This window comes from Pungitius pungitius, chromosome 4, assembly GCF_949316345.1.
Source record: "Pungitius pungitius chromosome 4, fPunPun2.1, whole genome shotgun sequence".
NCBI classification, from domain to species: domain Eukaryota; kingdom Metazoa; phylum Chordata; class Actinopteri; order Perciformes; family Gasterosteidae; genus Pungitius; species Pungitius pungitius.
In genome coordinates, this window is record NC_084903.1 from 13656185 (window position 1) to 13680227 (window position 24043).

The following is a 24043-nucleotide window of genomic DNA, read 5'->3' on the forward strand; positions in this document are numbered from 1 at the left end:
TGAACCTTATTTCAAATAATTACAACCAGAGTAATAAATACAGGAAGTGTGCATGGGACATGGTTTATGACCATTTGACCATTCGTTGGGAACGTTTATCTATCAATATGTTTATCTATTAGTCGTTGTATCAATCTAGGCTTCTTCGAACGACATGGTACCTAAAATTAAAATATTAAAATAAACAAATGATGTTTTCACTTTATGGTGATAGTCGTAAAAGGAACAGGATGTTTTAGGTTAAAGTCCACCAGAAATACATTTATTTTAGGAGATTCTATCCACAGTGTGGCGCTGTTGGTCAATATAGGAATTTTTGGCCTGTATGTATGATCTGGAACGTCTTCATCATGATCAATGACAAATATTTTAAACTTTTGCATTAACGTAATTTGAAGCCGGTGAGGTGATCTGCCAGTGAACAAAGGTTGGCTTGATGAATATATATATATATATATATATATATATATATATATTTATTTATTTATTTTTAAATCTAAAAAATATTTATAAATAATCACCTGTCTCTTAATTTAGAATATTTTATTGCACGCTACACAAACACGGAATTGGGTGATTGGTGATTAACAATAAGCCCTAACTGCTCCCCATGCTCCCTTACGGCTGCACACAACTCCCCATCATTTTAAAATGGACAATGAAATATTGTAAACCAACAAACAAAAATGAGGATGTTAAACAAGTATTTTAGTGCATACAGTTATCAGAAGTGCCTTAGTCCGTGGGACCAGTGCAGCTTACAACAAAAATTTTGGATTACGCTCATATGCCGGTTTTAAACTGATAACACCCTTCCGACCAAAGACATTGCTGAAGTGGCATTGCGCACACCCTCTGGTTTCCTTCTGCCAAGCACCACGGTGGCATTGTCTGTGTCGCCAATGTTGGCTTTGAGGCCCAAGGAGGCCTGAGATACAGTCTAAACTTTCAAAATTATTTTCTGTAAAACTACCCCAAAATCAATGTCTAAATATTTCTATAAAAAGCTGACATTTACAATGAAACAATAAAGCGTATTAATTGTCTGGATATCTTTTACCCTGTTTTTTTAATGGTCTTGGTTAATGCGCTGCTGTTAACACAGATCTATAGTATAGCAGTAACGGTATAGTATAGTATAGTATAGTATACACTCACCGGCCACTTTATTAGGTACACCAGTCCAACTGCTCGTTAACACTTAATTTCTAAGCAGCCAATCACATGGCGGCAACTCAGTGCATTTAGGCATGTAGACATTGTCAAGACAATCTCCTGCAGTTCAAACCGGGCATCAGTATGGGGAAGAAAGGTGATTTGAGTGACTTTGAACGTGGCATGATTGTTGGTGCCAGAAGGGCTGGTCTGAGTATTCCAGAAACTGCTAATCTACTGGGATTTTCACGCACAACCATCTCTAGGGTTTACAGAGAATGGTCCGAAAAAGAAAAAACATCCAGTGAGCGGCAGTTCTGTGGGCGGAAATGCCTTGTTGATGCCAGAGGTCAGAGGAGAATGGCCAGACTGGTTCGAGCTGATAGAAGGGCAACAGTGACTCAAATAACCACCCGTTACAACCAAGGTGGGCATAAGAGCATCTCTGAACGCACAGTACGTCGAACTTTGAGGCAGATGGGCTACAGCAGCAGAAGACCACACCGGGTGCCACTCCTTTCAGCTAAGAACAGGAAACTGAGGCTACAATTTGCACAAGCTCATCGAAATTGGACAATAGAAGATTGGAAAAACGTTGCCTGGTCTGATGAGTCTCGATTTCTGCTGCGACATTCGGATGGTAGGGTCAGAATTTGGCGTCTACAACATGAAAGCATGGATCCATCCTGCCTTGTATCAACGGTTCAGGCTGGTGGTGGTGGTGTCATGGTGTGGGGAATATTTTCTTGGCACTCTTTGGGCCCCTTGGTACCAATTGAGCATCGTTGCAACGCCACAGCCTACCTGAGTATTGTTGCTGACCATGTCCATCCCTTTATGACCACAATGTACCCAACTTCTGATGGCTACTTTCAGCAGGATAATGCGGCATGTCATAAAGCTGGAATCATCTCAGACTGGTTTCTTGAACATGACAATGAGTTCGCTGTACTCAAATGGCCTCCACAATCACCAGATCTCAATCCAATAGAGCATCTTTGGGATGTGGTGGAACGGGAGATTCGCATCATGGATGTGCAGCCGACAAATCTGCGGCAACTGTGTGATGCCATCATGTCAATATGGACCAAACTCCCTGAGGAATGCTTCCAGCACCTTGTTGAATCTATGCCACGAAGAATTGAGGCAGTTCTGAAGGCAAAAGGGGGTCCAACCCGTTACTAGCATGGGGTACCTAATAAAGTGGCCGGTGAGTGTAGTTCTCGCCAATAATTTTAACCGTTTTCCTAGTTTCTGCACCGTTCTACAAAGGCCACTGGGTGGAGACAATATATTGCAAAAACAACCAGCTAAAAGATTGATGAATCATACATTTCTTTACAACAGCTCACTTGATTTGCTGGTGTTGCTTGCCAGACTAGTTTGTCGATATTTGAAAATATGTACAGTTACCGGGCAGTAACTGGGCAGTTCAGGCCTTCACAACTGAGTCCAAATTATTTTCTGCTGAGCATTTCACATTGTTTTCAATATTTATCTTACATGTAAAAGTAAATTTAGACTACAAACTACATTTAGAATAGATCTAGGAATACAGGAGACACACACACACACACGCACACACACACATACAATATGTCCACTGCCTACAGAGGCATCCTGTTAAACAGGTCACACCCAGAGAGTGACCTCCCCGCCCAACATCATTTCAAGGCGAGCCTCAGTGCGGCTGGAGACTGGTTGTGAGAAGTGGATACCAGTGCCACCCATACACTTCAAAAGAGCTGTCCTTTGAGAAGGCTTACGAGTTGCATTTTTGTCCTGTTTCAGGGGGTTGTTTGGACTGAATTAGTGCACAAAATGTGGGGCTACATTTTTACAAATAATGTAATTTATCAAAAAAGCATTTAAAGTCAGATTTTAAAAGAGGACAAAAAACTGGATGAAAAGGACACAGAGACACCGAGTCACTTGAATGCTTCTGTCTGTCAATTAAGTTAAGTGATTAATCCACATGCAGCACGGAAATGGTATCTCACTAACTGGCATCAATAGCACATATTGCATGAATGTATCAGTTGCATCTGAACCTAGTGGTGGGCACCCCGTTGTCTGTATTCATCTATCTACTGTTAGTGTATTTGTAGGTGTTGAGCTAATGTAACATTTTGTTTCACCTTAAATGTTAAAGTGTGAATATGTAGTGCAAAAACCTGTTAACTGTGGCGTCATAACAAGGGTTATTGGGTTAATAGGGGGTTTTACTGTTAGATTTGACAATGTTACCCCCACATTGATGCGCTTCGTGATGGCCCGCTGGGGACCCAGTTCAGGTTAAAATCGGTTTTAGCCCGTTGTTGTGAAGTCCTAGCCGCGCATGCGCAGTGGCTCCCCTCCCAGCAGCTCATGAATATGTAATGAGTTCCGCACGGAGTGTCGCTTGATTGGACCGTCCGGCTCAGCTCCGCGTGTTGTGTTTCTCGGTGTTTGAGCTCTGCTCCGCTGCTGTCAGCCTCAGATCCGGGGGACACCGCTGAGGATACATGCGTCCATGCTTCCTGGAGTTTATCGGGAATATCGTCTTTTTAACTTTGGATTTTGTCCTCTGGCTTTAGGTTCAACAATTGGAGCGTTTTCTTTTCTTTTTTTAAAACTGTGTGAACTTCAGTGAGGCCTTACTAGATCACGCAGAATACGACGGAGAAGACCGCGCCAGCGTTGAGTTGAAGGCAAGAGGATGGTGAGTTATATTTGCACCGGCTCAAACTGTAAGACACCATGAGATCATCCTCAAGTAGAATTTGCAATCGTATATATATACTTATTTTATTCAGGATTAAGGACACTTCCCTCTATGGCCCTGTTGATACATTGAGACATTAAACGTGTTTTAATCATGCCAGTTCTTTTATGGTCATCTCCTCACACTCCATTAACCACTCCTTTTCTCTTGCTTTTCTGTTGTGCTTCTTTTAATTATTCATAATACATTCTTTTAGTTGCATTGCCAATTCCATCATCGATCCACAATCAGTAAAATTCATCTATGTCTGTCTTTGACTGTCTCCTCCTCTGTCTTCATCCTGCCGGTCCCTCTGACGGTAGATGTGTAATGGGCTAAAGACGACAATGACCCACAGGTGACACCCAGAGAAGATGCAGAATCACTTAATACATGTTTCATTAGGTGCAGCCTTTTCTTTAAAACGGGTTAGTCTTGGAAGGAGAGGCAGCCGGGGAGGTGGAGCGTGTGTGCAGCATTGTTGTTTTGTGTGTGTGTGTGTGTGTGTGTGTGTGTGTGTGTGTGTGTGTGTGACTGAGCATGACATGGAGACAGGTTTTTCCTGGTTCCTGAATGTCATCCCTGGAGCAGACGCACCTAGAGCTAAGTTGTGTATGAGGTTGTGTTTCCTTGTTGTCGTATTTGACAACAACTCAAGCATCAGTCTTGCTGATGAACATGATAGTACAGCTGTGATGAAGCTTTTTTGTATAACATATTAATATGTGATAGACAATATGAATGCTTCTTTGTTGTCAGAGACGTCCCTAAACATACAAGTTTGCCGTGAGGAATATAAAGAAACATTTGTTTGCATCCTTGCAGCTTCCAATCTATTTCTATGGTCACATACATACAAGCATTTTCTATTCAAAACAGGTAGGACCTGATAGCCTTCTGCTGTCCATGGTGTTGCATTGAGCCTGTAGTTTGTGTTGCCTAGAGACAAACAAAAAGGACAAAGGTTGTATGATATGCAGTCAGGAGAACAAAATGTTTGCACTTGAGCTGAGATGTAATGATTTTCTTATCCGTGAGGTAACTTACAAACACTCTTCAGCTGTGACATGAATAAAATGATTTTGAGAATGTCCTGTAAAAAAATGGTCAAAACATCTATTGTAGGATTTCAAACAAACATAGTGTAATTAGTTAAAGAGAGTATCGGCCAATGCAGAGCGTAAAGAGGGAGAAAAGTGTCTGGTTGTCATCCCAACTGTCTGTAACAGAAGACACCAGCACTGCTCACTAGTTCTTTCTCTTCCAGCTGCTGAATAGCAAGTCGGCATGACAGCAGATGGTTTGCATTAGTCTCTCCTACAAGGAGGTGCGTACTGAGTAACCCCCATCTCCCTTCATTTCAAAGCTGGCGCTCCATTTTCAAACCGATCACTGCTGTAGAGAGTTGCTCAGGAATTCAAGCCGTCTCTCTAAAAACGGGACCAACATTCCCACTCTGTGAACCTGGGGAACTCGTTAGGCTTGTTGCTGTGCTTCAGTCCGCTCGCATGCTTTCCACCGGTTAGAGATGTTACAAAACTGTTTGATCAATAGTCGGCGGTTTGTGATGACAAACCTCGCGACTTTCATGTCGTGATGAAGGTCATAACCAGCCAAAGTGGAAACCAGAGTCAAACTCCATGTATGCGTAAGCATACGTGTCCATGATGTCGACTTCTTCTTGTGTTTTTAACTTGTTGTAAACCATTCTGGATGCATATGAATTTCACATCGTAAATTTCTGTTGTCAACTGTAACATCAAGTTTGTGAGCCAGTTCTTTTTTTTCTTCTTCTTTTTGCAACTCTTGTTTTCCACATTTTATTATTTCATCTTTGACTTTATTGCAAGCAGATGTGTTTTTATCCCTGCTTTAGATTTTGTTGCACACATCCAGTCCTAAACAATGTTGACAAAAAAACAAAAACCTTTAATTGTCCGATGCTGTAGAGATGAACCCCACACTCAGAATAATGGACTCACCTCATGTTCTGAACCGGACAACACATCTTGTTTTTTCTCAAAACTCAGGCATGGAGTCATGCATCTGCCCACGATGGATTTATTGAAACCTAAAATGTAACATTTATAGTGTTCCTGCTCACTTTTTCTGTGCACTGAATGCATGATGCTGAATTACTAACAACAGATAGTTGGAGTTAGCTCTTTAGTTGTTTATTGTTGTGCGGTAACCTTTAGCTGGGCCAAATCAAACATACTAAGATACTTTTGGCATCACACTATTCAGGTTTGTTTTGTGCAACATTTGTTAAACATAAAAGACAGCTATGCATTGTTTCTAAGTGAATGCCTCAGCCTTGTTTTCAAACATCAACTATGGACACATCTCCACTCTCCTCGTCTACTTCCACTTCTGTAGTTCTGGTTCTGTTGTGTCATCGTTTTCACTATGAATGATGGGAAGAGGAGGAACTCTGCAACGGAACAGAGCTCTGTACACATTTTCTCAGAGATTAACTGACCAATAATTACACAGCTGTGATATTTTTTTGAGTTATCATGCGGCGCTGCAATGTATTTTCACATCATTTTTTTAAAGCTGTAGGGTTGAACTAAATTGTTTGCTTAGCTGCTTTTCCATCCCTCTCAATGCCTGAACAGGCTACTTTTTTAATTTAATGAAGATCATGTCATACATTCTCTTATCTGGGTGAATATGATTATGTAAGCAGCGCCATGTCCTGTAACGCCTTTTTGTTTTTCCTTGTTAACGACCATAAACTAAGCAGCATCCTGTCATTTGGCCTATTTGCATGTACGGCTTTCCTCATTGTGGCCGAGAACAAGTTCAACAAGGTCATCTCGTATAGCTTCACGTGTCAGCCTTATTCGATGCCCAGCTCATCCGTCTTCCTGTTGTCCCTTCTGTCTGTTTGGCCTGATTGCTGTAAACTCTACCGGTTCAGTTCAAAAAGTACCTTCGTCTTATGATGTCAAAATGAATATTTTAGTAATAACGACAAAATATCAAGTTGTATTTATATATTTTTGGCAAAGGCCATGTGTAAAGAAACATGGTAGACAAAACAAGAACTGAGTCAAAGCTTTTAAAAGGCTTGTCAGATGTTCTGTTTTACTGTCTGGAAACAAAGTTAAAATTAGCTGGTTTGAATTAGTTGTCTTTTTTTGGCACAAGCCCCGAGCCCCATAGGGGAGCTGAGTCAGTGAATTTCTCTCTGTGCACTTACACAACATGTTTATCCTTAAACATGGTTTTACAGTGTACTATTGATGCTATTTTCTCAAATGCCAGCTAAATACAATACTGTGGTTGCTTAGAACTAGGTCAGTAACATTAACAAATATGAGTACACTATGAACCATATAACATGACCCAAACAGGGTATTCACCAGCTTTATCTCCCGGGGATCTGATCGAAATGGGCTTCTTACTGCCAAATTCTGAAAACTGTCCCTCTCAAAGATATTGTTGGAACTTCTGCTGTGTTGAACACTACAATAGATTTCGAATTATGTTTAAATATTTAAAATTACCGTATGTGAGGTTTTACTGTGCTCAGGTTAAACACATCTGTAGGAGCATTGTGTATTTTTTCAAAACTTCATCATCAACTAGTGCTCCATTTACCACATACTGACAATCACCACATTCATATAAAAAATTACATCCAAAATATCAGCTCCCATTTGTTATGGAGGAGTCGAGATAATTTATGATGGGCAGGAAACACAGAAATCCTTGGCATGTTTGGTGGCCTTCTAACAAACCACCGATTCACTCTGTCAAGTGTCTTCTTCCTTCTCAGATTCACATTGAAAGTCTGCAACGAGGGTCTAACATGTCTCGCATGTATTTGGATACTTTAAGAGAAGATGCTGGTTTGAATTTCGTTGATTGAAACTTGAGACTGAAGCTCTGTTGTGGTACAACGCAATGAATGATTTTCCACTGAAGAAGGATTGTTTACATTCAATCACCACTGAGGCTGGAAAAGTACTTTGTGACTCGTCTCTGAGGACTTCAGCTGAACTAGTCCACATTGTCTTTAATATTTTGTTTTATTGGCATCCTTGTTGCTCTCGAGTTTCCAAAGTTTTACTCTACACTGAAATGAAAAAATGCTGCCACATCCCAAGCAGGAACTTGGTGCAGTTCATTGTGAGATGTGTTAAAATCATCCGGTATCTGTTTAAACTTGATCATTGTGTCCTCTTTCTTTGGGAGGGACGGTGCTCGGCCCTACCCTGCAGGCACACTATTATAACATCATCACAACCACTCAGTTACCAGACCCCGGTAGAAAGACATACTTCTTTTAATTCTGCCCGTGTGTCCTCGAGCAGCTCTGATCTCCAACAGTGAGAGAATTCTAGACTTGGAAACAAAGTACGAAGGTTGTCGTTCTGCATTATTTATTTTGTCGCAGTCCCGATAACACGCAAGTGAACAATGTCGCCGTTAAAGTAATGCAATTAAAAATGTTCTGTGCTCCCCGCCAACCTCTATGTCAAGGTGTCATTTATTATATTATTCCTATCATTTATGGGTTAAAACAAGTTTGTATTCATTAGCACTCATATTATACAGCTATATATTTCCTGTACACTATTTCCAGTAACCAGTATTTATAACAATTGACTGACACTGTGAAGCAAGATATAAGACGTTTAAAAAGCTGGAGGCCTTATATGTTTCTTGGCACAGCGACCCGGTGTGAGGCAGTCTGATCCTGTCTGGAATTCATAGGTATGGGATGCTCATTAAGGTCCCACTGGGCCCTGTACTCACAGACCCACATACGCTCACTCCACTTTTACTCTCATCGTTGTTTATCTTCTCCCTCTACCATGGAAAGGCCAACCTTCTCAGTCAGCAGTTTCATCTGCCTCTGCTCCGATAACACGCAGCGAGTGAGCCACTGCGACAAAGCTCAGACGTAAGCAAGAGAGACTAGGAAATGCTGTCTTGAGAGTAATTCCTCTTTAAGCTGCTCTGTTTAGATCAGACCAGATATGTTTGGAACTCCAATTAGGAGTGGGCGAAAGAATCTGTCAAATGAACCCACACATTACTACCATGAATGTCTCACATTATTACACTTAGTAGTTTGAAATACTGTCCTTAAGTAGCACCAGAAAGAAAATAATGACAATAGGCTCGGATGGTATTAATTCACAAAAGTATGATTTCAGTGTTTTGCTTTTTCCACCTGCTGATTAAAGCGACAAGGGTTTGCCGCAAAAGTTAGCAGTTTCACTTAAGGTGGACTGAACTTTATTGTAGCCCAGCAAAGCTTAATTTAGTGACAAGCCGCTCCTCCTCGTCATAGTTATCATACGCTATTTTCTAAGATAGCTCTTGCTTTGTTTCGCCGCGGCAATGAACTTGCAGAGGTTTCAGACTTAAGATAGGTAATCTATTAAAGCCTACATTTGGGCGGCCTGTGTGTTACAGTAGAACATTTGTGGCTGTGTGATAACACAGTTGTGAGCAGGGATTGTTTGGTGCATTCAAGGAAGCTCAGAAATCTGATAATTAGAGTCTACAAAAGAATGTTATTCACAATTAAAGCTTCACAAGAACCACTTAGTGCATCTGTGTGCATGGTCAAATTATTAAATTGATCACAGCTCATTAACACAATCACAAAAACATTAACTGGACATTTTCAAGAAACATAGGCTTTAGAAAGCAGGTCAACTGGTTCATGGTGGTTAATCTAACACTTGAGGGCTTATCAGACATGGGGTCTCTCCTAACGCGGCCGCTACAGGCCAAAGCCATATACTCTAAAACGCTTTGGCCATTTTCCTGGACTTGCATTTGGTGATTACTAAGTCCAAAGTCCGGCATGTAGCCTAAGAAGGCTGTGTAGTTAAGCCAGATTTAGCTTCGGAGGCTTCAAACTAACACATCCTGCAGTTTGCACTTCTTTTACATGACTTCAACTTTATACATGCATCCTCATTCATTGGCTTGTACGGAGGTTCTGCCATTTCTCCAGACTTTTGGTATGAAGTAACCAACAACTTGTTTCTTATTTTAGAACAGAGGAATTTGTTCTTTTGGCTTTAATCCAGATCTGCCCCAAAGGGCAGAGCACATATGTAGTCCTAACACATGTCGGACTGTGTGTAAGATCCCGGTGAGAGAAAGGAGAACGCCACAGAAGGGAGAAATGGGGGGGAAAGTGCTGCTTATGATACCGAATCAAACCCAGCCATTTCCTGTCCCCCGAGCCAGGGCTGCTCAGCACTCTCCATATATGGAGATGGTATTTTCATGAAAGGGAAACCATGAGCTTATGGATCAGGACTGGTACTGAAGTTCCTTTTGTATTTAACGTCTGGGAAAAGGTCTAGTCCCATTGTTGGATTTTGGATGGTCTGGAAGTCATTGATTTTAAAAGGGGAAACTGATGAAGTTAAAACTGCTGTATTCTTCCTTTGATAACTGTTGCTACACTATCATACAGTTGTTAAGGTATTTATCAAGATATAATTTATTCTAATTCACCTGTCTCTGATCACTACTCAGTATATCAGCAATATCAGAGTCTCTGTGTTGTCCTGCTAAGAAGGAAGTCTCTGTTTCCATGGTGTTGATGGGGTATGACCGCAGACCTCCCTTGTATGTGTGTTTGTGTGTGTGTGTGTGTGTGTGTGTATACTTGTGACACCTCCGCCACAAGCTTACAGTCACTCAGATTTCAATCTGAGACAATATGATTTCTTATCATAACACCCATATATAATACTTTTGTTATTTTTGTAACCACTAACAGAGTCCATATAGGCTCTTTTTTGTGAGAGGAAGTTGTCTTGTATACAAACTTACTGTATGTTTAAATGAATGTAGGAGTGAGTGAGCAGCCACTACTTCATTGAGTAATGCTTTTCAGCCACAATTCAAGAAATTCCAAAATTCAGTAAAACCTTAAGGAAAATATCTTTATTTTTTGCCACATTGATAAAAGTATGTTAAGAAAATAATGTCAAAAAGCATATTTATTTTTAACGGGAGTGGTAGTTTCATGCATCTTCCAGAAGACTTTATATGTGTAAATATATAGAATATTTGATGTCTATCCTACACCTCTCCCTTCTTCAATCTGCTCACTTTCCTTCCAGACATAGCAGAGAGGTTAAGTATAGCATTTTAATTGTCTTCCCTCTGTGGCTGGGAAAGCTCTGCATCTTAATGTCTGCTTTTAGAGAAAATGGTTTCATCTTTCAAAGGACCCCACGTAGATCTCAGCCAGTACTTGCCTGAATTAAAAGAGTTAATGAGTTACACAAAGGACGGTAAAAACAGGCTCAGCATCCCCATACATAACATAATTGCAAACTGTTCATCATTTCAGCTTAAACTCTTTTGCACTTTGCTATTTGCATAATATTATGTGTAACATACTTGATGTTTCCCACTATGTGTCTCGATTTTGTTAAGCTACCTCTGCTATCAATGAAACACATCTATTCATTGTCTGTTCAGCCTAAAGGTTGGATCTCTTCTTTGTGGCTCTTATTCAGGTTTTTCCCCTTTTTTTAGAAAGCTTTTCCTAGGCCAAATAAATGGTTTTTAAATATGGTAAGTTGAACAGACTGCAGATGTCTCAAAGACACAATGTTCCATTTGGCATTGCAAAGACAAACTTTACCAGAAGGCTGGAGCAAGGTTTCTATGCACGTCTTCCTTCAAGACACCATGAATTTGCCTCTGGAACTCCCATCAAATGATTTTCCCCTCCTTTGACTTATTGTCGTGAAGTGCTTTTGTATTTTGAGAGTGACATCAAGCTGTTGTTGTTGCTAAGGAATGGAGGAGGCGAGAGTCTCCCTCTGCCACACCTAAAACACATTAAAACATGTAAATGGGTGTGATCTGGAACATGCAATCAAGCTATAATTTGCTTCTTGCCACCTGAGGGGATAATACCCACTGAATTAACGGGGAGAGCTGTTAAAATTCCTCGTCATCTCCCATGCTATGGCCGAGTCTGTAAAGGGGTTTAATTTAGCTGCTGTAAAGAATTAACTCACCCTGAAGGATATTAAAAGCTTTCTTGCCCCCCCCCCCCTGCTAAGTAATTTGGAGTTGATTACTAAATGCGAAATTAATTTCAAAAGTAGTTTATTTTGTATTTTGGCGTTAGTTTGTGAATCAGGGTTTGGCTGCTGACTGTTTTTGTTTTGTTTACTTGATACCCTTTGTTGTTCTAATCACGGTTTGGGGGTTTTAAGTGCGGATGTTTCCATTACTAAAGATCTGTCAGTGTAAGTTCAGACATTTGTGTTTACATTGTGAAATAATTGAAGGGCTGTATTAAGTCAGAAAGACACTACAACCTCCAACCCTTAAACATAAAGTAGTAAACACAATATAGTTAATGATTTAAGTTTGTTCTTGACATTAAGCGGCAGTTAAAAAAGGCTGAATCTTCTAGCTCTTCTGGATTATTTCACTAAAAATCACAAATCTAGCAAGCTCAATAATATATATATATATATACAGTATATATAGATAGATAGATAGATATGTTATCATAAGGATGGTCTATCTGTTCTCTTGTATCCTCTGCTACATTGAGAATGAATGTCTATTCACTCGGCTCCTTCCTCTGCCATCACTTCCTCATTGAAGAGGGAGTAAGTCAAGACATGACTTGTTGTGTGGCTTCATGTTCTGGATGCTCTCTGCAGCGTTGAGAGGTTCTCTGTCCGGGAGGAACAGACTCACTCCTCACAGCACATTGTCACCCTCGTCCACTGTAGCCAGACAACACTGAGTCAAAGCCCTGGATGAATGACCTCTGCTCTCCGCAGACTCACTCAGCTAAAAACAAAAACAAGAATGTGGGAACAAATCCATGTTGTAACCATTTGAACTAAAGTCGAGTAAAGAGCATCTTTTACACTTGGACAAATAAGACGTAGTGCCCTTGGGAATCTGTGCACTATTTGAGTAAACCCTGCTCATCGAGCTGCTGCAGGCACTTTTCGCCGCTGTGATAATAACCATTTTCCCCTCGGCTTTCGTTTTGGTGATAGAACCACACTACCTTGCCCTCTGAGTTGGCAGTAAAGCCGCTATTCATCGGCGGAGCAGCCACGTCAGTTTCACCTCCATGTCAGACTCTCGATTAGTCCGCGCCGTCTCATTGTGTCTTTCTCAGTCAACCAACAATTGTACACTGTGTGTGTTTTTGTTGCAGGGGAGCCGGGGGCACCACCGGTACCACTGGCAGAGCCACAATGTCAAGCTCAGCGGGGTGGACGACATGGTGCTGCTCAGCAAGATCACGGAGGACGCCATCGTGGACAACCTCAAGAAGAGATACATGGATGACTACATCTTTGTATCCTTTGCTCACAATCTCAGCTCACACTCCGGCGAGAAATAGCCGAGTCCCTGTTTCATCCCGGCTATTCCCAGAACTGCTGAATGGTCATTCATAGTGTTGTTGTAGCGGTGAGTAATAGTGTCAGTGTTGGGTGGTAACGCCTTCTTCCTGAGTCTGTGCCATTTGAGGGAGGTGCAAAGGGCCTCTTTGTACGTACCTCCACCAGGCTCTTTATCTCCCACTCAAGGTTTTTTTCCACTATTGTGCAAAATGTAAACTTAATGGTGTAAAAACACTGTATTTCATAAAGAGGAAATCGAATAATTGGTTAAATCCAAGCATTCATTTTTAGCTTCTTTTTTTTTTCATTGATTTTTTTTATTGTTGTGGGGATTTAAACGTGGAGAGTAGTCCTTTTCATACCGTGCACTGCACAAATGCTAGGTTTGGGTTTCGAAAGGGCAGCTGTGGCCACACACACACACATAGGCTATTCATGACGTCAAATGACTCAATGAATGGATGAATGAATAACCCCTTTTGAAAAGCAATGCAGCTCATGACATAAACTTCATCCTCACTCCGGCAGTGCTCAGGATCATGAAGTTTAGTAAATGTTGGAGCATGTTTTCTGAGTCGGGCCTTTGATTTGGGTCAATAAATAGCCGTAACTGTGAGGTCTCCATGCCAAGCCTGTGGGTCACTGTAGGCCACCCACAATAGCAGCTTTATTTGCCTCGCGCTGCGTTTTGACCTCGGGTGGAGGGGGGGGGGCATAAAAGCTCATGGTGTTACATGGCTGGCCTATTCTCCGTCATTTGTAAGAACTGGATACTTATTTAGCCTCAGGCCTGGTCACCCAATACTTCACTGCTGCACTGACACACTTTTGATGGGATGGCAGTCTTAAACTAAGTCATTCATTTTCTATACAGTTTTATAATCTCAGTTTTAAAATGTCTTTTGCTATTAAAGAGCTAATGTTTCACAATCATACACACAGTTTAGCACAAAAGGTTTTTTCATTTGTTGTTTTCCACGGATTTGTCTGTCTTCCTTGTATGATCTTTAATGGGTAACCTCCTCAGACATATATTGGTCCTGTGCTCATCTCCATCAACCCCTTCAAGCAGATGCCCTACTTTGGTGAAAAAGAAGTTGAGATGTACCAAGGCGCAGTAAGTTTGATACAAAAGGACCTATGGATATGTTGTGCTTCGGTTGTCTGAAACATTCAGCCCAGAAAAACTCACTTTAAAACCTGTAAAAGTACGGATGTGTGGGTTTAAGGTGGCAACAGTGTGAAGGACGAAGGCTTTGATTTAAAGTGGGTTAGTTGCAGTGCACATTTTCCAGTGGACCGGTGAAGATGTTGCTGTCTGAAACTTGACTCAACCATTTAGAAGACTTGGCAGTACCTTCACAGAACAGCTTGTTCGACTCTGCCTCCTCTCTCTTGGCCGGTCTGCTGAGAGTGGGCTTCTCTCCTTAAACCCGTGACACCCTGAAAGACTTCAAATATCCTCAACACTCACACATGCATGAGTTTACGGGTAGCGGGGTTCTGATAGTGTTATCAGCTTGGACAGAATCGTTTGAAACAAACTTAAAGGTACCAACGTTAGATGTGTTAATCAACCTCTAAATATTACCCTATTACATCTGAAACAGCTGCCCGCAACAGTTTTTTATTCATGCCGAATTATTTAGGCTGAGGATTATTTTTGTTTGTGGATTAATACACATTTGTGGCTTTGGTTGGTATTTATCGCAGCATGATGCTGTATATACGGGGTTGAGTCAAAATAAAGATAAAGACATATTTGTATCTACAAAGTTACAAAATCTGTTTGATCATTGATTTTCGTACAATTCTTTTGTCAACTGTCAGGCTCAGTATGAGAACCCTCCTCACATCTACGCTCTGGCAGATAACATGTACAGGAACATGATGATCGACAGGGAGAACCAATGTGTCATCATCAGGTAAGACGCTGCAGTCACAATCACTAATCATTTTCAGCCTTCATTACACATCCAAAACAAAAAGAAAAAAATAATTGAGTTCAACTCACTTCCTGTCCGTGAGTGAAAAATATTTTTTAACAAAGCGTAGCTGCTGCTGAGCCTCTGTTGAACCTGATAATGGTTGGGAGGGACAAGAGAACAGGTTCCACAACATAGTTTGGTACAATTGGACTGAGAGTAACTTGTTGTGTTTTTCCATCATATCACTTTCAGCTGAAATGCAAATAAAGGGGAAATAATGTATATGTGTATACCCAAATATGAAAACAATGATAAGTCAACAGTTGGATGTGCCTTCAGTTCAGGACGTGAGATTGAACAATGCAGCAGTTGCAGTGGCTATTTTTGAAGGACTTCCCGGTTTAGAAAAGAAAGCAAACCAAACAGGATGAACACCTGTGTGGACTTTGGCCCAGTAGCTCTATTTCTCTAGATTTAGGGAGTTTTTAGGTACTTTTACAGCCTGTAAAGCTGCAGGGAGAAAAGTGTGGTGTCATGATGGGGGCTTTATCCCATTGGCCCAGTCACCTGAGCAGCGTGGTTTCTATAGTGCTTACCTCATGATGAATGACCCCTGCTTCAGCATTTTTGCGTGTTGTTTGGACAGCCAGCAGTTGCTGGTTTCCCACATAAAGGCACTGAGGTGGATTTTGTGATCGACTAAATCAGCAAAATAAAGCATGCAAGTGGTTTAATGATGAAACAGGTTTCTGCAAACAAAGGCCGCCGTGAACAGCTGGCCATGCAGTGTGGTCTGTGCCGACCACCGTTCAGTTACTAAGATAATGTGTGAACTAACCATGAGGGGAATTTAGGAGGAACTTTCTTTGCTCTTGTGACTTGTTGAGTTTATCTTCGTGCTATCTGCTCAGCGTACAACATGTGATGACAGGGGTTAATGGGAGCAGGTTGGTGTTCTCAGTTTGGCGCTCCCTACTAAACTATTAGATGTTAGATATCATCTGATGACCAACCGCCTCACATCTGCTCCCACCACAGGTCACAAAATACAAACCCACTAAGTTCATCCACAGTTTTAACAGAGATCCATGCTTCTCTGTCTTTAGACACAATCCTGCAAATGAGAACAAGTTTGTTGTCTGGCTTTTTAGCTTCTTTTCTTTTTGTCTTGTTTATGACCGCCCACATGTCGGGTGTGGAGGATGATCTTGATCTTCGGTGGCTTTCAGTTGATTCTGTACAAACAGCTCATGTCCTCTATTGTTCATTCAGTCTTTAGTCCAGAGGCCTTGCAAGTTCACGGATGTTGCATTCCCCTTCAGTTGTTCCAAGTGAGGTCATACGCCACTCCAGCCGTTGACTCATTATTTTAGGCTAAAATGACCAACGATTGTGTTGATTTGTATGGTGAGTTGAGACCCGCTCAACAGCTCAGACATTGTATTTTAACAACAATCAACGTCTTCCTGCTGCTGCTTTGACGCACAATTCCGTCTTTGTGTCTGTGCTTTTCTCCATTTGGATCATCTTACACACTGCTTCTCTGCTAACTTTCTTTCAGGAAGACGTCAGTAATAAAAAAAAGCTCAATTAATCAGGCACACTTTTGGTATATTGATTGTTATTTCAAGTTTGATTGATCAATTCAAAATTAAACAGAATGTCCAATTCTTTAAGTCCTTCCTCATCTTTTGGACGCTTGAGTTGGGCCTTAAATAAGATTAACTCAGGCTAATCCCAAGAATCTACTTGAACATACTTAACATGCTACTGGTTTTGTAGGAATGCAGTGCGCCTCATTAAATTGAAAACCAGAACTCAGGGTTGACTCTGCATCCTTCTCATGCCAATGTCAGTAATAATTTATAATAAAATGTTTGCTTGGATCAATATACCTCCGCAATGCCTTTCTTTTATAGCTCATCTCCTTGTTTGGTTAATACATTACTGTTGAAGTTGACAATGCCTTTTACATTGAAGTCTTGTGAGTCTAAAAGTCCAACTGCAGCCTGTGTTGAGAAAAGCTCTTCAGAAAATAACTTTCATAAGGAAACAATGTTGTCAGATGGAGCTCTGGAGCCTTTTTATGATATTAAAAGTAAAACAGCCGCTCAGCTCATTATTTTTTTGTTGTTAGTTGACTAGTAAGTGTGCAGGGAGGAAGCCCAGACAATGCTGGGGGATTTGGAAGAAATGTGGAGGTATTAGGGGGAGGGTCGCAACCATATAGAGACTTCTGTGTAATAGAGTGGCTCCCATGACTTCCTCTGGCAGCCTCTAACAGGCTGCAGCTGTGTTTCTCACAGAGGCATTACTAACCTGACGCTATACTTTAAGGAGCAGGGAGGAAAAAAACAGACTCCACCTTGATTCACGGCCAAACCACATAGATCAAAATAAATATGACACTGGCAAAGCAAAAGGCAAAAGGGGGAAAATGGACAAGTGTATGACAGGGAAAGAAATGAGGGGAACATCTGTGAATGTGACGAAACAAAATAAACGTCCTTTTTGCTGCAGAATTAATTTGCCCTAATGTGCTGTGGTCTGACAGACATTCAGCTTCTGACTTTTAAATGTGCTTCTAGTTGCATGAAACACATTTGGACTTTTATGCTAAGTAGAGTGTGTACACATGAAAGCAGGGGTTGGGATCTCCACTGTTGATTACCTTTGCTCAGATGGACCCAAACATGCTGATATGCACTTCGAGACATTGCATTTCCTCTTTGCTCAATGTCATGCCTGTTTTTCAGTGGAGAGAGCGGAGCAGGGAAGACTGTGGCAGCCAAATATATCATGGGCTACATCTCCAAGGTCTCAGGGGGCGGGCCCAAAGTACAGGTAAGAGGAGCTGCTTTTGAGGATGGTATGTTTGGATTTTTAAGATGTTGAGCTGCACAGAAGACATTCTGGAGTTAAAAAGTCAATGTAAAATGTTTGGCAAAGCCTCCACACACTTTTATCTTTGAAGTACTCATTACAAGCTGTTGATCAGAGTTGTTCAAGTTGAAGAAGGTTGGAGTGTAAAGACGCGTTTTAGCCACTTTGTATTGCCATAAAGTGGAGTGGAAATTAATTTCATTATGACATTATCAAACAGATGGGTATCCTTCACATTCTTAACCTGCAGACTTTTAAAAAATCAACAAACCTACTGCTTCTTCTTTCCTGGACTCATCTTTAGATCCAAGTCTCCTTCTTATCAGGCCCATCTTTATACTCCATTATCAGCCCATCAGCAGCCCCTTATTTCCCCAGCCCCCTTTAAGCCATCTGGCAGCCCCCCAAACCAGCAGATGTCCAGTTCCTAAGCTCGATGATGATTCAGTTTGATGAGGAAATGCTTGCACCATGATGGCCGAGATTTAAAAAAATATTTAATCCATTAAAATGTGCTTCCACCAAAGCAATGTTAGAAATCATGTCCAGTCATTAGAGCTGGTAGTTTGACAACATCAGCTGTGTTAAATTTGTGCAGCATTATTATTATTATTATTTATTGATATAGACTTTAAAGCTAGTTATTGGTATTGTTTGTTCAAACAAATTGGGCCTCTACAGCGGACAGACACACACACAACCATGTTTTATGCCTCCCCTTCGTCCAGTTCCTTTTTTGCATCACTTCCCGTGCACATGGTTCCCCTCAGCTCTTCACACGTTGTGCGGTATCCTCCGTACTGTCCATGCATTCTTATGCAATGTGTTTATGGCTTGGGTTCAGAAAAGTTTTGAACAGAGAAACTCCCTGAAATCCACACAATGTTCATCTGTCTGAGTGTTGTTATTGTCACAAAAGCACATCTATACGCAATTAGAACTAGAAATCCAAATAGCTTGGGTATAGACTATTATAACAACTATTATAACGACTTGAGACCTTGTTGGAAATGTGATTTCACTTTAAAATTGTTATCTTATGGATTTGGTCAAGAAGCTACATTAATGTGAAGAAAAGAATCTTCTCTACCATGGAAGAAATAAAATATGATGAAGGAGTGAACTCTTTGGTTCTCTGTGAATAGCTTTATCTGTGATGTGCAGTGTTTATTATTCCTTTCCATAGAGGACTTAATTTAGATACGCAAGATAGTCCAAAAGTGGAAGTGGGAACAGAGCTGTCTGCTGTACCAATTTAAAACTCATGTGTTTCTGACATGCAGATGGCTCACAGGAAAAATAATGTCCTCTGTGTGTGTGTGTGTCTGTGCTTATGTTTGAATGGAAAGTTCCAGAGGTGCACACACCAGCTTGTCAGCGAGTGTGTCATGTGCGTGTTATCCCTACCTGCTGTCTGCTAAGGAGCTAACGACTCATTGCATCTGTCTCCTCGCAGCATGTCAAAGACATCATCCTTCAATCCAACCCGCTGCTAGAGGCTTTCGGCAATGCCAAGACTTTGAGAAACAACAACTCCAGCAGATTTGTAAGGCCTTCAGTTCTTAGTTGTTCCTCTTTTGAAGGGATTAGGACGCCCATCATTGCAATACAATTCATTCAACTAATGGATACTGATGAAAAGTATTTTTCTATGTATAAACCTACAGGCAGGAATAAGTTAAACGTTGATTTTGAAACAACCAGGGGCCAATATTTCAGATCTTACAGCTCTGGCTTTGAACTTTATTTCAGCCCACTGCAACACTAAAAAACATGCGTTGATCCATCAGGGGAAATACTTTGAGATCCAGTTCAGCTCCGGTGGTGAACCAGATGGAGGGAAAATCTCCAACTTCCTTCTGGAGAAGTCACGTGTTGTTATGAGGAATCCTGGAGAGAGGAGTTTCCACATCTTCTACCAGGTGAGGCTTATTCTTTCAGCCAAAGAGTGGACGGGCTTTTGGCTTTTGGCTTTTGAAGAGGGTCTACGAGGGAATCTGAGGACACGTTGGGTTAGACGTGCCATTTCTCTGCAGGAAAACAGTACATTTGTTTTCACTGAGGATGACTCAAGGTCCCTGGAAGAGATCATTTAACATGGTGCAGTTTTCTTCACATGCGAATTGGAGCAGAGCACATAAATATAAAACTGAAGGTGTATAAAAGTGCAAGAACATGTCCTTCGCCAATGCGACAATCCCCTTTTCATTTCTGCCGTGCAGTTGATCGAAGGAGCCAGTGGAGAGCAGAAGAGCAGCCTGGGAATCACGAGCCTTGATTACTACACTTACCTCAATCAGTCTGGTTCCTACAAAGTGGACGACATAAACGACAAGAGCGACTTCCAGGAGACGACGGTATTCCTTCGGTTTTATTGGGCAATAGCTTAACACCCTCAGTGGTGTTGTGTGTGTGTCTATGAATCTCAATCCAGCGTTCATGTGGCTCGCAGACTTCTCTTTACATTCCTCTCACGCCCCACCAGTCCTCTTTTGTTTTCTTTTCAAACAATCTCCTACTGGTTTTGTTTACCAGTGAGACCGCAACAGGAGTAATTAGAGGACATGAGCTAGGTACCACAAGAGTGCGTAAAACCCACACTGCAGCCTGACCTTTTCCTTTGCCTTTCCCCAGCACGCCATGGATGTGATCGGCATCTCTGCAGAGGACCGCTCCATGGTGCTTCAGATTGTGGCCGGAGTCCTGCACCTGGGAAATATCACCTTCAAGGAAGCAGGCAACTACGCTGCGGTGGAGAGTGAAGAGTGTAAGTAGGCCTTTGATGTGCCTCACAGTAACACAGCCAACGGCCGATGCTCACATCTATGGTGCCACGCGAATGGCTGCGAATGAAGCGCGATGAACGCAAACAAAGTGAACTATCTTTACGTAGACAAGCCGCAGAGATAAGCCACGCCCCCTTTCTGGCTCGATTTAAGCGAATAACTACAAATAACTGTGCGAGAAAAGCGCCGCAAAAATCCGACTTGCTTTTGGCGTCAAAGTACCATTTGAATATTGACTTTTTACGAATAAAAAGTGTCCTTCGAAGTTCCTTCTGACCCTTTTTGTTTGTTTTGGCGATCAAACAGAGATGGTTAATGTTGTCTATGGAGCGTCGCTGAAAGCTGCACATGAGACTGACTAATGCTCAGCAGGGCTTCAATCTAAATGCTTATGTCAGCATATTTGACGTTTTTTAAAAATATTGTTCAACTATAGACGCATATCTCCTGACTATATTTTTGCCCTTTGTGTCCTTCCTCCCCTCAGTCCAGAGCTGCACTTTTCTGGTTGACTTTGGACAATATTTCTCCCGCACCACTTTCACTCCTAAGAGTTCGAAATTGTTAATGCAGGGCTGCAGCCAACTGTCTGACAAAAGATGATTTGGAAAATTACTTCTCCCTGTGTCCCCTTATTCTTTGCCTTCTCCTGGCTCATTTTTAATTGTCTTTTTGCTGCTCCTCATGATGCAGACGATAGTGCAGTTGCCCTTGTGCAAAGACTCGGTCTGCTCTGTGCAGACGTAACAGCAGTTCTTCATAACCTCTGCTTTGCCTGTGTTCTCCAGTCTCACTTACAGTGGCGCGCATATAAAAGTCCTGCCAAGTTCACTCGACTTGTACCCAGCAGCCGGAGTCAGTGCGTCATCTGTTGTTGAAGGAAATGTTGAGCCTACTAATTTGGACATTATTTTGACTGGTTGGGCTATTATTTAGTTAAAAGTAAGTTGATCCTGACAGCAAAGTGCTGTTTTGTTAAGATTCCTATTTTAGGATCTAAAACTTTTCAACAGGATAATTTTAGTGGGTTTGGTATAAAGTTTTTTGACTTCACTTGATCCCTTACAGCACAATACTTTGCCTGTAACAGTGCATCCCTCAGGCTGTAAACTGAGTAAAATCCAAAGATGTCTTTTTTTTTTTTACAGCTGCATCACTTAACATGAAATTGTATACAGATACTTTTGATTTTGTGCGTACCTTCAGCTAAGCGCTAACACTATTGCACAAAATGGTACAGTTCCTCTTTGACTAACAAATTTCCTGCAGGGGAACTTTAGCTCGTACAAGCATTGTTCCCGAAATCCTCCCATACGTACATGTAAAAACACTTTTTATATAATATATATTATGTATTGTATTTGATTCTGAACACAAGCAGTGACTTTCCTCCTGATTTAAGCTGGCATATGGTTAGTCTTACGTCCCATAAGGGTGGCTACTGCAGTGATCTGAGTGATTCCCAGAAGAAGTGATTCTGCAGGCCTGAGAGCTATTTCCTTTTTGGGGAAGTGAGTCACTGTAATAAGGCAGGCAGGGGTTCTCATGGGAGAATACCAACGCCAGGTCGGGACAAATAATCTCTGGTGGTTTTTTTTAGCAATTGTGTGGCATTACACCCTCCTTGTGCACTGTGATTGCCAGTAGACGTTTTTCTGATTTGTGAGAAAGGGGGATATTGGAGGGCCGGACATGCTGTGGTTCTTTCTACTATGCAAAGGTCACACAAAGCTGCCTTTGGAATGAATGCAATCCTCCCTTTTGATTTGCATAGAGATGGCCCAATATTTTTCAGAGCATAGTCTTTTAACCTGCCGCCCTAGTTCTCATTTTATGACAGAACCACGTTATCGGAACGGCATAATATTCAATTAGACGTGCTTAAATGGCCACATTGACCAAATGTGTATTACTGTTCTGTACTTTTATCTATTTATTGATCTGCATACTCATACTAGTGCAGTGTGAAAGGAAAAAACAAGTTAATATTCTGTTTGGAAAAATGACATTTTTGATCATTTACCCCCCCTCCCTCTCCCCCGCTGTGGGACTAATAACGGAATATCTTATCTCTTCTCCTCTCGTGTCTCTTCTGTCTTTTAACAGTTTTAGCCTTTCCTGCGTTTCTGCTTGGCATTGACCAGAATCGTCTGAAGGAGAAGCTGACGAGCCGGAAGATGGACAGCAAGTGGGGAAGCACAATTGAGTCCATCGACGTGACGCTGAATGTGGAGCAGGCGTGTTACACACGTGACGCCCTCTCCAAGGCACTGCACTCACGAGTGTTTGACTTCCTGGTCGAGGTATGATTATATGTTTTTACAGAATTAGACTTTAGTATATATTAGCTGCCATAACATATAATGAAGATTTATTTGGGGAAAACAATCCTTTGATTTCAGTCCATCAACAAAGCCATGGTGAAAGATCATCAGGAGTTTAATATCGGAGTGTTGGACATTTACGGATTTGAAATTTTCCAAGTAAGTGCTTTTGACTTTTTCACAGGCCAACCACATTGCTATTTGATTTCTATCCTGCAGCAACACATAAATTAGATTTACAGGTATTAACAAGGAGCATTTAAACGGATTAAACACAAAGGATAAAACTAATTTATAAAGTACGTGGATTAAGCTCTATCTCCTTATGGAGACAGCAGACCTCAGCAAGCTTATCTAATCTGATTACTGGTTTGTTTACTTTGCTGAATGAGAAATATTGTAACTTGGGATAAACTATTTTAGTTAGCAAAAGCTATGGATTCAAAATATCAAGGACAGCAACTTAGTGGGTATCTGTACCGTTACTCAGCTCACACTGAGTGCATTTAGTTAACTGTGTTAACTCTCTTCATCAGAAAAATGGATTTGAACAGTTCTGCATCAACTTCGTGAATGAGAAGCTGCAGCAGATATTCATAGAGCTGACTCTGAAGGCGGAGCAGGTAAACTTCCTCCACCATATTCTCCTGTTTTTAGTCCCTTTGGTTTAAATGCGCTGCCTCGTCAGATGTTTTGTGCTTTGACTCTGATTGCAGGAGGAGTATGTGCAAGAGGGCATCAAGTGGACTCAGATTGATTACTTCAACAACAAGATCGTCTGTGACCTCATCGAGAGCAAAGTAAATAAACCATACATAAATAATAAAGTGCTTGGAGC

General features: G+C 41.3%; 1 protein-coding gene across 2 annotated transcripts in view; it reads left to right on the plus strand.

Moving 5' to 3' along the window:
• Positions 1–3613: 3613 nt before the first annotated feature.
• myo1ea (myosin IEa) overlaps positions 3614–24043 on the plus strand; it is a 35191-nt gene continuing 14761 nt past the window's right edge. For both annotated transcript variants that reach the window (XM_037448593.2, XM_037448594.2), the window contains exons 1-13: positions 3614–3856; positions 13095–13238; positions 14312–14401; positions 15115–15209; positions 17969–18056; positions 19552–19641; positions 19886–20017; positions 20318–20452; positions 20730–20862; positions 22988–23184; positions 23284–23364; positions 23742–23828; positions 23922–24005. In XM_037448593.2, coding sequence (XP_037304490.1) covers positions 3854–3856; positions 13095–13238; positions 14312–14401; positions 15115–15209; positions 17969–18056; positions 19552–19641; positions 19886–20017; positions 20318–20452; positions 20730–20862; positions 22988–23184; positions 23284–23364; positions 23742–23828; positions 23922–24005 — 1359 coding nt within the window. In that variant the 5' untranslated portion in view covers positions 3614–3853. The remainder of the gene's footprint in view (positions 3857–13094; positions 13239–14311; positions 14402–15114; positions 15210–17968; positions 18057–19551; positions 19642–19885; positions 20018–20317; positions 20453–20729; positions 20863–22987; positions 23185–23283; positions 23365–23741; positions 23829–23921; positions 24006–24043) is intronic.